This window comes from Dendrobates tinctorius, unplaced genomic scaffold, assembly GCF_039654945.1.
Source record: "Dendrobates tinctorius isolate UK_male_01 unplaced genomic scaffold, ASM3965494v1 ptg000319l, whole genome shotgun sequence".
Taxonomy (NCBI): domain Eukaryota; kingdom Metazoa; phylum Chordata; class Amphibia; order Anura; family Dendrobatidae; genus Dendrobates; species Dendrobates tinctorius.
Window position 1 is genome coordinate 990,323 of NW_027361986.1, and position 15,621 is coordinate 1,005,943.

General features: G+C 42.9%; 1 protein-coding gene across 3 annotated transcripts in view; it reads left to right on the top strand.

Moving 5' to 3' along the window:
- PDE1B (phosphodiesterase 1B) overlaps positions 1–15,621 on the top strand; it is a 491,911-nt gene that overhangs the window by 33,234 nt on the left and 443,056 nt on the right. Inside the window, exons 1-2 of one of the 3 annotated variants that reach the window (XM_073561418.1) lie at positions 566–901; positions 1,154–1,262. In XM_073561418.1, the coding sequence (XP_073417519.1) occupies positions 1,156–1,262 (107 nt within the window). In that variant the 5' untranslated portion in view covers positions 566–901; positions 1,154–1,155. Of the gene's footprint in view, positions 1–565; positions 902–1,153; positions 1,263–15,621 lie in introns of those variants that run through there. The other 2 variants (XM_073561419.1, XM_073561416.1) reach the window with 2 other exon arrangements.

Sequence of the window (15,621 nt, forward strand, 5' to 3'; positions counted from 1 at the left end):
TTCATATCCATACCGCAACTTATCACCTGAATAGCAATGGGGATTGTTCAGGATGCCTCGTTACATTTCCATGTCAGTGACATTTCTATAGCCCCAGAGCTGAATACAAAGTATATAAGATGGTCCGCCGCTAAACGGGCGACTGTATGTTTGCAAGGTGTTGCTGAGCAAACCACGGAAAGCCACTTTGTTATCTGTGATTTAGGGATCTATCTGTATATACGAGCCACAGGTCATTTACTTCTGTCAGTATATCTCCGCTTGATGCTGATTATTCTGACATGGACATCCAGAAACCCCTCAGTGCCGTCCCCCTGTCAGTATTTTGTGGGCTTTTGCATATGCTAATCTCTGTTAATAACGGTGTTATGGTTTGGATTTAATGAGTATATCCTCTTTTCTCTGTTGTAAAGTATTATGCTTTTTTTTTTTGGTGCAGTGCAATTTTCTGCTGACGGCCGGCTAATCCGTTGTTTTGGAAATGTCACATTGCCATGGCAGAGACGTGGCACCTCTGGAGAGCAGGACTTCCCGCACGGGTCATATGGAAATCCTGCAGCATAGATGGAAATACTATGTGCAGAGAGTGATAACCTGTTCGAGTCACTGGGGGAGGATCTCCATAGATTAGAGGTAGACCTTAGTCTATCTCGTTCAGTAGCACGCGTGCAGATCCCTCTGCAGAAGGGGCAGGCGTCCTGCTTCATGCTATTGCTGCTGCTATTAGTCCCCCCCCCTCCCTGCTGCCCACATTTATTCATCACAACGCAAGGAGAATGGACTGATTTCCCTGAAGGACACAGGGGAGACCACAGAACATGTGAGAAGGATCATTTGCATGAACCCTTTCCGTGCTGGCATAGATCTGTCCTGGCAGGTTGATCCGTCTATTGCGTTTTTGGTATGTGCTTATGGGAACTGTCCATCGCTCCTTTTGCCCCCCCCCCCGGTCTTGGTCACATGTTTAATATGAGTTTTAACGAGCAGGTCCTATATGTCAATCAGCGATGTCAATATGGTTTCCATCAATCATGTCCCCCGTAACTGAACGTCTCATCTGATCTTGAACTGCCATTTGGCTGCAATGACGTACCCAAGAGCCCGAAATAAACAGTTATATCACACGTCTGACATGATTTCCTCTCTTCCGCAGGAATGATGGAGTCTCCCAGTGTCGACAAAGATCTGCTGGAGGGATGCACGTCTCCATTCGAGCTGAAATCGGCCCCAAGCAAGAAGATGTGGGTCAAACTGAGAGCTCTGTGAGTACCTAGCAAACGGGGGGTTAAGGGACTTCCCTCCCCACATGCGCAGACCACCCATAGGAATCCCATCTTTGCTGAGGAACGGTGGTTTCCACCTCGCCTGGAAAACAAAAGCATTCCGCACAAACCACCAATCACATCACCATATTGATTTATCCAGACGCATTCGGGGTGCACTGACTTGTCGTGTTCGGCAGTATGCTGCATTTAGCACAATTATTATTTTTCTATGCATTCGGGGAAGATAAGTGAGCACAGCCATGGCAGTGCACTAATGCTAACATTACCATGGCAACCTCCCGTGTAAGATTCTCATTAACCCCTTGATCAAAACCTGCACCATTGTCTCTTGTAGATAACGCTTGAAGCGTCAGCTCCGTGCATTGCGTCCGTCACATGTCAAATGCTATTGTTAATGATTTATGTAATTAATGATAATATGTTAATCTGTAGATTGCGCGCCGGTGATGTGACTACTTGATGGATGGTTAGATGCGAATATAAAGAGCACATACTTCAGATTGCGGTACAAATGTGGGAATCTGTATGGCAGTATCATTCGTAGGTACTGTTGTCACATAGGAGTGAATTAGGTTTTATTTGTTGAGATTTTCTGCATTATGACTTGTCTTATTAATATTACATATCATCAGGATCTTTTATTGTATGTGTATATCGTAACAATCACCCTAAGAACGCTAAAGCAAAAGCATGGCAGCGAAAAGGGCTTCCTAGGCCACTTCTCATTATACGGCTAGGGTTGCGTACAGTGGCGTCGGTACCATCACACATTGTTCACACCCTGGGTGATCCGTGGTCTATACTGTGGACCACATAACATGTGTCTACACCATCTGCATGGCCTGCTTACCCAGATAGTGAAGTAACTCAGGAGCAAGTCATCAATTATCTTCGATTGTTTGAGGGGAATCTCGAAAGGATGTTTCCCATATGAGGCATCAAGAGTGTTGTAGAAATGGTCATGTTCAGATCATTAAAATAAATGCTGCTGTACATTTTCTTAAGTCAAGCTTGTTTTTAGTTTCAACCTATTGTGTCCTGACTTGGAAAAACTCTTCTTGTTCCCTCTAGAGACGGAGGGGAGAAAGTAGGGTTTACAATTTGTGCTAAAAGCTACACTACCTTCCTCATCATCATGTTGACCATTTGCTGATGACATTTCAGATATTGCACTGAAAAATGGACAAGAGGGTTGATGGTAAATGTGCTGACTTGAGGTAGAAGGGATTGTTACTTATTCCTCAGCAACATAAGTAATAACTGAGAATATGTAGTTTTTGATTGTGAAATATTGCCTGTGTAGCACAGTACGTGTCATTTCTTCTGGTGATCACAAAACTGGAGACAGGACGGTCATGAGAGGCAGGACGGTCATGAAAGGCGGGACGTTCCTGTTTGAGAGGCGGGACGGTCATGGGAGGCTGGACTTTCCTGAGAGACGTGATGGTTGTGAGAGACAGGATGGTCATCAATCTTTAATATTTAAAGAGAACCTGACTGGAGATTCATTCTACCCAGTCACGGCATTATTTTAGTCAATTATGTTTCACTCCAAAATAACTGCGACATTTCAGACAAAACATCCTTTTAAAAAGCCAGCCAGGAATTAAACATCTCAAATGACTAGTCCAAGGCTTGTTCCCAGTGGTCACCATCCCACTCTAATAGATTGTTATCTATCTATACGCAAATTGAGGTCACGTTCACATGTTCAGTATTCGGTGAGTTTTTTACCTCAATATTTGTAAGCTAAAACCAGGAGAGGAACAATCAGAGGAAAAGTATAATAGAAACACGTCACCACTTCTGTATTTTTCACCAACTCCTGGTTTTGGCTTACAGTTGTGGCCAAAAGTATTGACATCCCTGCAATTCTGACAGATAATACTCAGTTTCTTCCTGAAAATGATTGCAATCACAAATACTTTGGTATTATTATCTTCATTTAATTTGTCTTAAATGAAAAAACACAAAAGAGAATGAAGCAAAAAGCAAAACATTGATCATTTCACACAAAACTCCAAAAATGGGCCAGACAAAAGTATTGGCACCCTCAGCCTAATACTTGGTTGTGCAACCTTTAGCCAAAATAACTGCGACCAACCGCTTCCGGTAACCATCAATGAGTTTCTTACAATGCTCTGCTGAAATTTTAGACCATTCTTCTTTGGCAAACTGCTCCAGGTCCCTGATATTAGAAGGGTGCCTTCTCCAAACTGCCATTTTTAGATCTCTCCACAGGTGTTCTATGGGATTCAGGTCTGGACTCATTGCTGGCCACCTTAGAAGTCTCCAGTGCTTTCGCTCAAACCATTTTCTAGTGCTTTTTGAAGTGTGTTTTGGGTCATTGTCCTGCTGGAAGACCCATGACCTCTGAGGGAGACCCAGCTTTCTCACACTGGGCCCTACATTAGGCTGCAAAATTTGTTGGTAGTCTTCAGACTTCATAATGACATGCACACGGTCATGCAGTCCAGTGCCAGAGGCAGCAAAGCAACCCCAAAACATCAGGGAACCTCCACCATGTTTGACTGTAGGGACCGTGTTCTTTTCTTTGAATGCCTCTTTTTTTCTCCTGTAAACTCTATGTTGATGCCTTTGCCCAAGAAGCCCTACTTTTGTCTCATCTGACCAGAGAACATTCTTCCAAAACGTTTTAGGCTTTTTCAGGTAAGTTTTGGCAAACTCCAGCCTGGCTTTTTTATGTCTCGGGGTAAGAAGTGGGGTCTTCCTGGGTCTCCTACCATATAGTCCCTTTTCATTCAGACGCCAATGGATAGTACGGGTTGACCGTGTTGTACCCTCGGACTGCAGGGTAGCTTGAACTTGTTTGGATGTTAGTCGAGTTTCTTTATCCAACATCCACACAATCTTGCGTTGAAAACTTGTCAATTTTTCTTTTCTGTCCACATCTAGGGAGGTTAGCCACAGTGCCATGGGCTTTAAACTTCTTGATTACACTGTGCACGGTAGACACAGGAACATTCAGGTCTTTGGAGATGGACTTATAGCCTTGAGATTGCTCATGCTTCCTCACAATTTGGTTTCTCAAGTCCTCAGACAGTTCTTTGGTCTTCTTTCTTTTCTCCATGCTCAATGTGGTACACACAAGGACACAGGACAGAGGTTGAGTCAACTTTAATCCATGTCAACTGGCTGCAAGTGTGATTTAGTTATTGCCAACACCTGTTAGGTGCCACAGGTAAGTTACAGGTGCTGTTAATTACACAAATTAGAGAAGCATCACATGATTTTTCGAACAGTGCCAATACTTTTGTCCACCCTCTTTTTTATGTTTGGTGTGGAATTATATCCAATTTGGCTTTAGGACAATTCTTATTGTGTTTTTTCATTTAAGACAAATTAAATGACGATAATAATACCAAAGAATTTGTGTTTGCAATCATTTTCAGGAAGAAACTGAGTATTATCTGACAGAATTGCAGGGGTGTCAATACTTTTGGCCACAACTGTATATATACTGATGTAAAATACTGACCAAATACTGATTGTATGAAGGTAGCTATTTGGAGAGACCTGTCAGTCTAGGGGTGTGGGGTGAGGAGAAGACACTGGGAACTTGGCTCGAACTAGTAGTCATCCAAGATTAGTTTTCCTCTGAAACACTGCAGCACTTCAGTATAAAATATACATAGCTGCAATAGCACAGGCAGGATAAATCCCCTGACCATTTCCTTTTTATTGATCCAATGGTCAGACACTGCAGAACACACCTAAAATCCCTGTACTGAGCAGTTAATGGGATCTCAGAGCCAGAAACGACACCCAATAATGGTATTGAAGCTAAAGAGACCATTGAGCACAAAGCCTCCTAATTTACAGTAAAATATAACTTTTATTAAAAATTAAACCACCTTTTTTCCACTCAATAACCACTACCCCTACTCAAATCATTCAATATGATATCAGTGTATGGTGAGTATACAGTGTAAACCATTCTGGATCTTTTATTTGCCTTATTTACTCCCCAGCGATCCCTCCTGCTGTTTAGCCCTTGCCTCGGATAGGATCACTAATTTTGTCTTGGGCAATCCTAATTATCATTTCTATTCATTTATTAGTGACAAAGGAGTAATACTGAAAAACAAACGTCACACAATCACTAGTGAAGGATTGCAAAATATACATAGCAAATATGTAGCCATTAATGCCATGTACAGAGTAGGTTTGAATAGATCTTGGCTAGTTTATACTGTACACTTAGTATTGCAATGTATTGATAACTTGTGGAAGGTTATGTCACTTTAAAGGGAATCTTCCCCTTGATTCTTCAGCCATTCAGGGACCTTAGATATGGATGGGACTATCCCAGCGCCACCCACGCCAGCTTTCCCCCACCCAGCTCCAGTTGATTGCCAAGTCTTTATCTATGTACATGTACACACACACACGGGAGAGACCTGTCAATCAGCTGGAGAGGGGCAGGGAGAAGCCGGTCAAGGGCAGCGCTCGGTTAGTCCTGTCTATTCCTATGGCGGGAGAATTTCAGTGAAAACCATAGTATTGGACAGAATAAATAAAGTGGCAGATTTATCTTAAAAGGATTACGATAACATTGCATAAGTCATACAGTGTTAAAAGATTGATGTTGAATTATACTTTTTTAGTTCCGTGATATCCCAGAGCTGTATTATCATGGTAACCTTTGTTACATCTGCATGTAGCACATTATGGCAATACTATGTGAGCATACCACTTTTCTGTCTTTTAGCCATGGTGATATTAGGACTGTAGGCACTATTAGTTAGTTGCAATCATAGTAGCAATAGTCAGACAAGAAAAAATCTGAGTAAAAACATTACAGATGTTTTTGCTCGTAGATACAATTTTTGATCTTACCCCTTAGCACTCGATATGTAAAGATTGATCAGCGTTAAATGGTGTTCATAGGTGAATCTACATGGCATAAGGGAGTGCTCGCGTCTTGCAATTAAGATTTGCCTAATTAACCTGCGCTTGTTAAGCAGTGATTGACTTCTAAGTACAGTAATTATCTCTGGACTAGTAGTCTGTGACTAGACCGATATGGAATAACCTTTGCCGGAGAAGCCTGCCACTCACATATGAATTGATCCCGACAAACAGCTTGCATCCATATAGGAAACCCAACTTGGAACAATCTCAATGAAGCTCGATGGTCTTCTTGGCATTTAGAAACCTGTATTGAAAACTATCATCCTAGTACATTACATTTTGTATTTAATACTGGTTTTTACAGTATATGTATTGTACTTGTACCACTATGATGTATTGTCTTTGCCATATTCACTGCTTAGAGAAATGTGAGGAGTCCAGTTATGCCATAAGTTGACTTCATCCACAAGTTGTTCTTGGTGTCAATACAGATGTTGTGGCTTAAAGCCAGTAGGCCGTTGGCTGATAACGGAGTTTATTGACTTGCTTAGTTGCCTTTTTCATAGTACCTAGAAACTTTTTAAGTCCTTTGGTGAAATCCATGTGACAAGCAAAAGAGTAGTAATTTCTGCTCTTACAAAGTTGTCACCACTGATGACAAATATGCCTAGTGATACATCATCTGCTCCCGTGTCACCAAATAATAGCTAAACAGATGGGTATTTCAGGGATGTAGTTAAGCTGACCTCTTTTTGGAGACTTTTATAGATGATTAATGATGTTAATGATTGTAATTCAACTTCCCCAGGTATAAGAAATTAATAAGTAGGAATTTAGTAACTTTAGAGGAGACCTCAAGGACTATCTACTAAGGATATTTTATTTTAGTAGCATGTCCTTTTATTTCTGACGCTTATAGGCATTGGCTGATTATGTCTAGTTATTTATACAAACATGGATGTGGCTGTAGCATAATGGGTAAGGCCAGGTTTCACAAATCCGTGTTTCGTTGTCTTGAGTAAGGACCAAAATATGCCAACCGGCCACAGGTCTCCTGATCCAAACTCATATTTGCCTATGAAGCTATAGATTCCAGATCAGGAGACCCGGCAACCGATTCATGCATAGCAGATCGCACTTGTACCGTGAATCACAGGCAGTTTGATTTCCTTGTGTACATAGATATATATGCTGCTGACAACATGCAAATTGTAGGGTAACAGGACGATCGTATTAGGGATACTTTACGCCCGTAACGTTTGCACGAGTGCATATGGAAGGGTCTTTAAATGTGCTCTGATCGATTTGGTTTATCATTGATCAGTGCCAGTTTTACATGAAGCTTAAATTTGTATAGAAATACAAATTGATAAGTTCTGATCATAACAGACCACTCCATAATGGGTACTCTTAAAACAGAAACAAGTGTGAGTCCAAGTAGAGATAAGGTCGCACTCAACGAGCTGTTGAAATTGTAGCTTGATTTATTGGCACATGTTACACATGTCACGCCGGGGGAGTGATATCAGGAGTGCAGAGGGAGCTGACAATGGCCGTTTCGCGCTGTCCGAGCACTTCATTGGGTGATGACCCGTTAAAGCACTCGGACAGTGTGAAACGGCCGTTGTCAGCTTCCTCTGCACACCTGATATCACTCCCCCGGCCTAACGTGTAATATGTGCCAATAAATCAAGCTACATTTTCAACAGCTCGTTGAGTGCGACCTTATCTCTACTTGGACTCATACAGTACTGTGAATTCCCAGGTCTAGCACCCGAAGTTGCTAGTTATCAGCGCTCCGAATGCCGCACACCATCTGAAGAAATACAGTAACAGCGGTGCCATCCGCGCTTTTTCTTTCATTTCAAGAAACAAGTGTGAACAAAGCTACAGAAGCAACTTGCAGAATTAAAGAAGCACTCCCATCAAAATTTTTATACTCTTATTTATTTATTTTTCTTTGCTGTTATGGCGCTATCATTTTCTGCAGTTCTTTACATATATTATCATCTCTGTCCCCAATGGGGCTCACAATCTAAATTCCCTGTCAGTATGCCTTTGGAGGGCGGGAGGAAACTGGAGTACCTGGAGGAAACCCACGCAAACACAGGGAGAATGTAAACTCCTTGCAGATATTGTCCTTGAAGGAATTGCAACCCAGGATCCCAGCGCTGCAAGGCTGCAGTGCAAACCACTGAGCCATCGTGCTGCCCTCATAATATGCCCCCTGAAGAAGCTGGATGCAAAACGTGCGTCGGGGTGAGGAAAGACACTGAGGTCTTCCTGTGGCTGTGCTGTACACCATTATCCTGGTAATATATGTTTTTCACATTTTCATGATTGCATGCTATTTTAGCTTTCACCTTGCTAAGCAGTAAAGGCACTGTTTATACTCATATTCCATTTAGGATGTCAGTTGACCTAATGTTTAGCTTTTATGCAATCCCGTTACTTATTATGCAACTGGCTTTCATTATAATACATAGGATTTTGTAACACAGCCCAGTGCCCCCTCTAGGGCGCTTTTGTTTTTCGTTACTATTTTTATTATCTGTATCTTTTAACATGTACTAATAAATTAATATTATTTTATTTGATTTTTCTGGATCTCTTCGTTCGGCAACTCTTTGTTAGCCCGAAATTGTGATTACCTCTTAATATATTGTAATCATAAAAAGTTCATTTTGCCTTTCTACCCAGTTAATTTTTCTCTTTCCCATTAGGTCTGTGACATCACATGATTAAAAACTGACTAGCTGAATTCTTCTAAGCTCTATGTAGAAACAGGAGGTACATTTTCCCTGTATGAGTCATAAGACACTGCAAAAGTCCCTGGCAGCCGGTAGGAGGGAGCAGCTGGGTCAGGAGCTGAAGAGGGTAATGATTCATGCGCGGACGAGACACTTCCTGTTTCTACATAGAGCAGAGAAAAGAGAAGAATTAGCTGGGTAGAAAGGCAAAATGAGCAATTGTAGGCGCACAATGCTATATAATATGATGTCAACAATATATTAAGAGGATGAAAACTAATGCACAGGCTGATTTCTCATGCATTTTTTTATATTAACTTTGATTTGATTTTAGATATTTTTAGTGCTGTGTCTAATAGATCGTAAATTAAGAACAAGTAAACAGGATGGATTTATGGTATATTCGTCCTTTTTTGTCTCCTTTCACGGCTGGCTGTGAGAAGGTAGAACTGATTATTTCCATGTTGTGGTGATACCGCAGTGTGAAATTTTGTGATTATTGATTGATTACCCTAACAACACACTGAACCCGTCAATGATGCCTCTAATCAGGAATATCTGTATTGTAAGTTTATACAGTAAATCTAAGTATCCAAAAAGGTATGGGAACCAGGATTATTTGTGTGACCATCTATTTTCAGACTTTAATTTTTTACCATAACTCTGTATGTATAAGTATGTAATCTTAGAGCGTGGCTGGCCAACAGTGTGAGAGGACATGAGCTCTCTGGGACTGTTATCCTGTTTTGGCGTGATCCATGCAGTGCAGCCGTGCCATTCAGCACACACCCGTACTGTATCTCCTTATTGGAGACAGCGGTGCGTTCTGGTCCCGTCTTCTGGTGTGGAGAGTCGAAAAGACATCAACAAACTGGAGCAAGTTCAGATAAGAGCGACCAGAATGGTGACCGGTCTGCAAACCCTGTCTTATGAGGAAAGGTTGCAGGATTTGGGAATGTTTAGTTTGCAAAAGGGAAGACTAAGAGGAGACTTAATAGCTGTCTACAAATATCTAAAGGGCTGTCACATTGTAGAAGGATCATCTTTATTTTCATTTGCACAAGGAAAGACTAGAAGCAATGGGATGAAACTGAATGGGAGGAGACACAGATTAGATATTAGAGAAAAACTTTTTAACAGAGTGATCAATGAGTGGAACAGGCTGCCACGAGAAGTGGTGAGTTCTCCTTCAATAGAAGTCTTCAAACAGAGGCTGGACAGACATCTGACTGGGATGATTTAGCGAATCCTGCTTTGAGCAGGGGGTTGGACCAGATGGCCCAGGAGGTCCCTTCCAACTCTACGATTCTATGAAATGAGGAGAGGGAGGATGTCTTAGAGTGCTGAGCAGGAGATCCAAGGCCACAGTTAGCCATACACCCTCTAACAATAAGCCCCGCTTATTTTTCAAAGACTTGGACGAGCTGGTCAAAACTGGCATAAAACGCCAAATTTGCAATATGTCTGTGAATTTTTTTTTCAACATTTCAAACCATTTTATGGCAGAAAATTGGTGAAAAATTATGAATTGGGGCCTCGGTGTATTCTTTTGAGTATATTAATGTATGAAAAATAAGTTCGGCACTCCAAGAATCGGTGCCCATGTTAATGTTCTATTAATATGATATCCATATGAAGAAGTCAGCAAAACTGTCTATTGCAATTTACTCTTAATTCATCCACAGAACAGATAAAAGGCAAATCTCTTACTGCAGAGACATTTATTGCACGACCTCGCAGCACTTGATGCGTGAGCGTGGAAGCAATTACATTCACTGCAGTGCCTTCAATATCACAGGCTTGTCCTCAGGAGCACTGATGTACATTCCATAAATGTTTGTTTTCTTCCTGATCCGTGTATTGCCACTTACAGTAAACCCATTACCAATATACAATGGAGGCCGGAATGAGTGCTAGATAATACCACCTCTATAGGTTCCCTGGAAGCTAAATACATCAGTGGTGACACTAGATTCTGGCTCACACCACAAAGTGTTCACCTGTTTGTGGGATACAGCAAGAATAAAGTTTCCCCTTTATCAAATTAGGGTATTGAGGATCACCTTCAGTCTCATACGAAAGTGGTTGTCCAGTGGATACAATTTTTTAATGCCAAGATGCAGCCAATTTTCATTTTTGCAATTTAATTTTTCCCTTCTCAATCACTGTATTTCCCCCATGTAAGCCTTCGATGCAGGCGCGGTTCCAGCGACATGTGTGCCTCCTCTCTTGGGGCCTTGAAGCATATCAGTGACCGTTTCACTCTCACTTACTTGAGACAAAAATGTAATTCAGAAGATGTGACTGCTGCAGCGGTTCTCTGACTTCCTCCAGATCTCAGTTTTGTCTGATGGAAGTAAGAGTGAAGTGGCTGGTGATTGGCTGCAGGGTTTGCGTGATGCTGCTGCACACATCAATGGAACAGCGCCCGCACTGGAGGTGAGTATAGGCTGTAACTATTATCCATGGGGGAATACAGTGATTGAGAAGAGGTTCTCCGAGTAGTGGACGGCGCCTTTATTTTTTTTCATTTTTTCTGTTAATATAGCTTAATAATTATAATAATAATAATTTTATTTCTATAGCGCCAACATATTCCGCAGCACTTTACATTATAGATGTGACTTGTACAGACAATAAACATTAAAGCATACCAATAAACACATAGATCAAAACAGATACCAAGAGGAATGAGGGCCCTGCGCTCAAGCTTACAATCTATGAGGAAAAAGGGGAGACACGAAAGGTGGATGGTAACAATTGCTTTCATTGTTCGGCCCAGCCATAGTGTACGAATCGGGTGTTCCTGTAATGCTGCATGAATAATAATAATCAGTTAACAGCCTAAGTATCTAACAGTACAGACACAGAGGGCTATTAAATGCATAAAGCATGTGAGAACATGATGCGAGGAACCTGAATATGGTAAAAAATATTTTTGAATGAGCCACACAGTGATAATTAAGTTACTGAGTTGAGGCGGTAGGAACAAATGCGTTTTTAGGGCATGCTTAAAACTGTGGCGATTGGGGATTAATCGTATCAACCTGGGTAGTGCATTCCAAATTGACAGAGCACGTGAAAAGTCTTGGAGACGGTAGTGGGAGGTTCTGATTATTGAGGATGTTAACCTCAGGTCATTAGCAGAATGGAGGGCACAGGTAGGGTGGTAGGCTGAGACAAGGGAGGAGATGTAGGGTGGTGCTGAGCCATGGAGAGCTTTGTGGGTGAGGGTAATAAGTTTGTGCTGGATTCTGGAGTGGATGGGTAACCAATGTAATGGCTGGCACAAGGTAGAGGCATCGATATAATGATTGGTGAGGAATATGATCCTGGCTGCAGCATTCAAGACCGATTGGAGAGGGGAGATTTTGGTAAGAGGAAGGCCGATTAGTAGAGAGTTACAATAGTCAGACGAGAATGAATAAGAGAAACAGTAAGAGTTTTTGCACAGTCGAAAGTAAGAAAAGGTTGAATTCTAGAAATGTTTTTGAGGTGCAGATAACAAGAGCGAGCCAGTGATCAGATGTGGGGGTGAATGAAAGCTCGGAATCAAGTATGACCCCAAGACAGCAGGCATGTTGCTGGGGAGTAGTGGCGGAACCACACAGAGAGATGCCAATGTCGGGGAAAGGTAGGTTAGTAGAGGGAGGAAACACGAGTTCAGTTTTTGACAGGTTGAGTTTCAGATCGAGGGAGGACATGATGTTAGAGACAGCGGTAAGACAATCACTGGTGTTTTCTAAAAAGGCAGGCGTGATATCAAGAGAAGTGTATAATTTGGTGTCATCAGCATAGAGATGGTAATAGAAACCAAATCTACTGATTGTTTGTCCAATAGGGGCGGTATACAAAGAGAAGAGGAGGGGGCCCAGGACTGATCTTTGAGGAACCCCAACAGTAAGGGGAAAATGAGAGGAGGAGGAACCAGCAAAAGATACAGTGAAGGAACGGTCAGAGAGAAAGGAGGAGAACCAGGAGAGAACGGTGTCCTTGAGGCCGATGGAGTGAAGCATGGTGAGGAGGAGCTGATGATCCACAGTGTCAAATGCTGCGGAGAGATCCAAGAGAATTAGCATGGAGTAGTGACCGTTAGATTTAGCAGTTAATAGATCATTAGAGACTTTAGTGAGGGCAGTTTCAGTAGAGTGTAAAGAATGGAAACCGGATAGAAGAGGGTTGAGAAGAGAGTTATCAAAGAGATACCGGATAAGACGGGTGTGGACCAGGCACACCAGGAGTTTAGAGATGAAGGGAAGACTAGAGACAGGTCTATAGTTAGCAGCACAGTTTTGGTCGAAGGATGGTTTTTTAAGTAATGGATGTATGATGGCATTCTTAAATGACGAGGGAAAAATACCACAAGAGAGAGAGAGGTTGAATATTTTTGTTAGGTGATGTCATGATCTGCTTAGTTTGTGGGATTAGGTAGTTAAGAGGTTAATCTGGACTGCCTCACTCTGAGATTCTGGGAGGCTTTTTATAGCCTCATTTTGGGCTTATTCCTCGTCGCTTATACTCAGACCCTTGGCCGAGTGTGTGTGACCCTGGTGTGCTTTGTGCCTGTGATACTTTATGCTTGTTTGGTTTTGATCCGGTTCTGTCCCTGTTACGAGTTCTGCCTGTCCCTCTTGTACTGCGCTACCCTCTCTGTGTATGACTCATTGCCTATGACCTGACTATTCTCTGATTGCCCCTCTTGTACTGCACAGCTATCTCCGTGTATGACTCATTGCTTACGTTCTGGCTATTCTCTGCTAGCCCCTCTGCTACCGTGCCGCCCTCTCTGTGTATGACCCCCCGTTTGTCTGACCTGAGTTTCCCTAGCCTCTACTCCAGGATTCCTGTAGTAGAATCCTACAATCATCTCCAGCAGTGGAACGCTAAGCCCTGCCCCCTGCGGTCACATGATCATAGGTCCTTCACTGCTTCCTACCTTCAGCGTAGCAGGTCCCGTCTGCCTGAACTTTCCCTGCAGTATCTGACCCCGGGCCCTCCTGCAGTGTCGGTGAGTCATCCTGCTCAGCTGTGGCAGTTCACCGGCGCTGACAGGATCCTGATAGGTGAGAGGTGACATCAGGGGAAAGGGACTGGAGGAGATGTGATGGAATGGGGTCACTGGTGCAAGTGGTAGGGCGAGAAGACTCAAGGAGCGTGATTACTTCTTCTTCTGTGACTGGTTCAAAATCAGAGAGTGAGCTAGATGCAGTGGGGGAGGGAGAACAGTGCATGGTATGAGGGGATTGGGAGATAATTTCCTGTCGGATATGGTCAATTTTTTCTTTGAAATAATTGTTCAGATCGTCAGCGCGGAGATCTGTGGTTGGGGCTTGCACTTTTGGGTTGAGTAGTGAATGAAAAGTGTCTAAGAGACATTTAGAGTTATTGGATAGTGAGGTGATAATGAGCGTGTTGAAATAGATTTGTTTGGAGAGGTGAATGCAGCGTTGTATGTTTTAAGCATAAACTTATAATGGATGAAATCTTCGGGTAGATTAGATTTTCTCCACAGACGTTCGGCGCACCTGGAGCACCGATGCAGGAAATGTGTTTGCAGGGTGTGCCACAGTTGTCGCCATCTGTGTCATATTATTCTATGTATAGGAGGTGCAATTTCATCCAGGGCATTTTGCAGGGTTTCATTGTAATAGTTCAGTGCAGAATCAGGACATGAGAGGGAGGAGATAGGGGCAAATGATGACTCCAAGTTCTTCATGAGTCTCTTGGTGTTAATGGCCTGCATGTTTCTATAAGTGTGGAAAGTCGGGATGACCTGAACGGAGTGGCAGTTCTTGATAGAGAATGAAAGAAGGTTGTGGTCAGAGAGCGGGCGAGGGGAGTTTGTGAAATCATCCACTGAGCAAAACCGGGAGAAGACGAAGTCGAGGGAGTTTCCATCTTCATGTGTGGGGGAGTTAGTATGCGGCGAGAGGCCGAAAGAGGAGTCTAGAGATAAAAGGTGAGAAGCATATGGGGGAGAGGGGGAAAAGCAATGGGGATGTTGAAATCACCCATGATGAGGGTGGGGATGTCACAGGAGAGAAAATGTGGAAGTCAGGTGGCAAAGTGATCCAGGAATTGATGAGAGGGGCCAGGAGGACGATACACCACCGCCATTCGCATAGAGAAGGGGATGTAGAGTCTGACAGCATGGACCTCAAAAGAAGGGAAGACAAGTGAGGGTAATTGAGCAATAACTTGAATGGTACATTTGGGTGATAGGAGCAGACCAACGCCTCCACCTGCTCTGTTGTCCGATCTTTGGGTATGAGAGAAGTGTAGTCCATCATATGAGAGAGCAGCAGCATCGGTGGTGTCTGACTGCTGGATCCAGGTTTCAGTAAGAGCCAGAAGGTTAAGAGACTTAGAAAGGAAGAAGTCATGGATGAAGGGGAGTTTACTACACACTGAGCGAGAATTCCAAAGGGCACAACTGAAAGAGATAGAAGGCATGCAGGGAATATTAATAAGATTAGAGGGGATTCTGAGTGTAGCAGTTGGGAGGGTTGACTTGCTATAACATGGTGGGCCGGGGTTTGGAGTGATGTCTTCTGCGCCTAGGAGAAGGAGGATAGAAAGAGTGATCAGAAGGTTAAGTGATTTGTGAGAGCGTCTCATCTGTTGGATCGTGGGACTGACTGGATCTGTACTGTTTAGCAATGTGAAGAGAGCGTGAGTGCTATACATAGGAGACGAAAGGACAGAGGGGC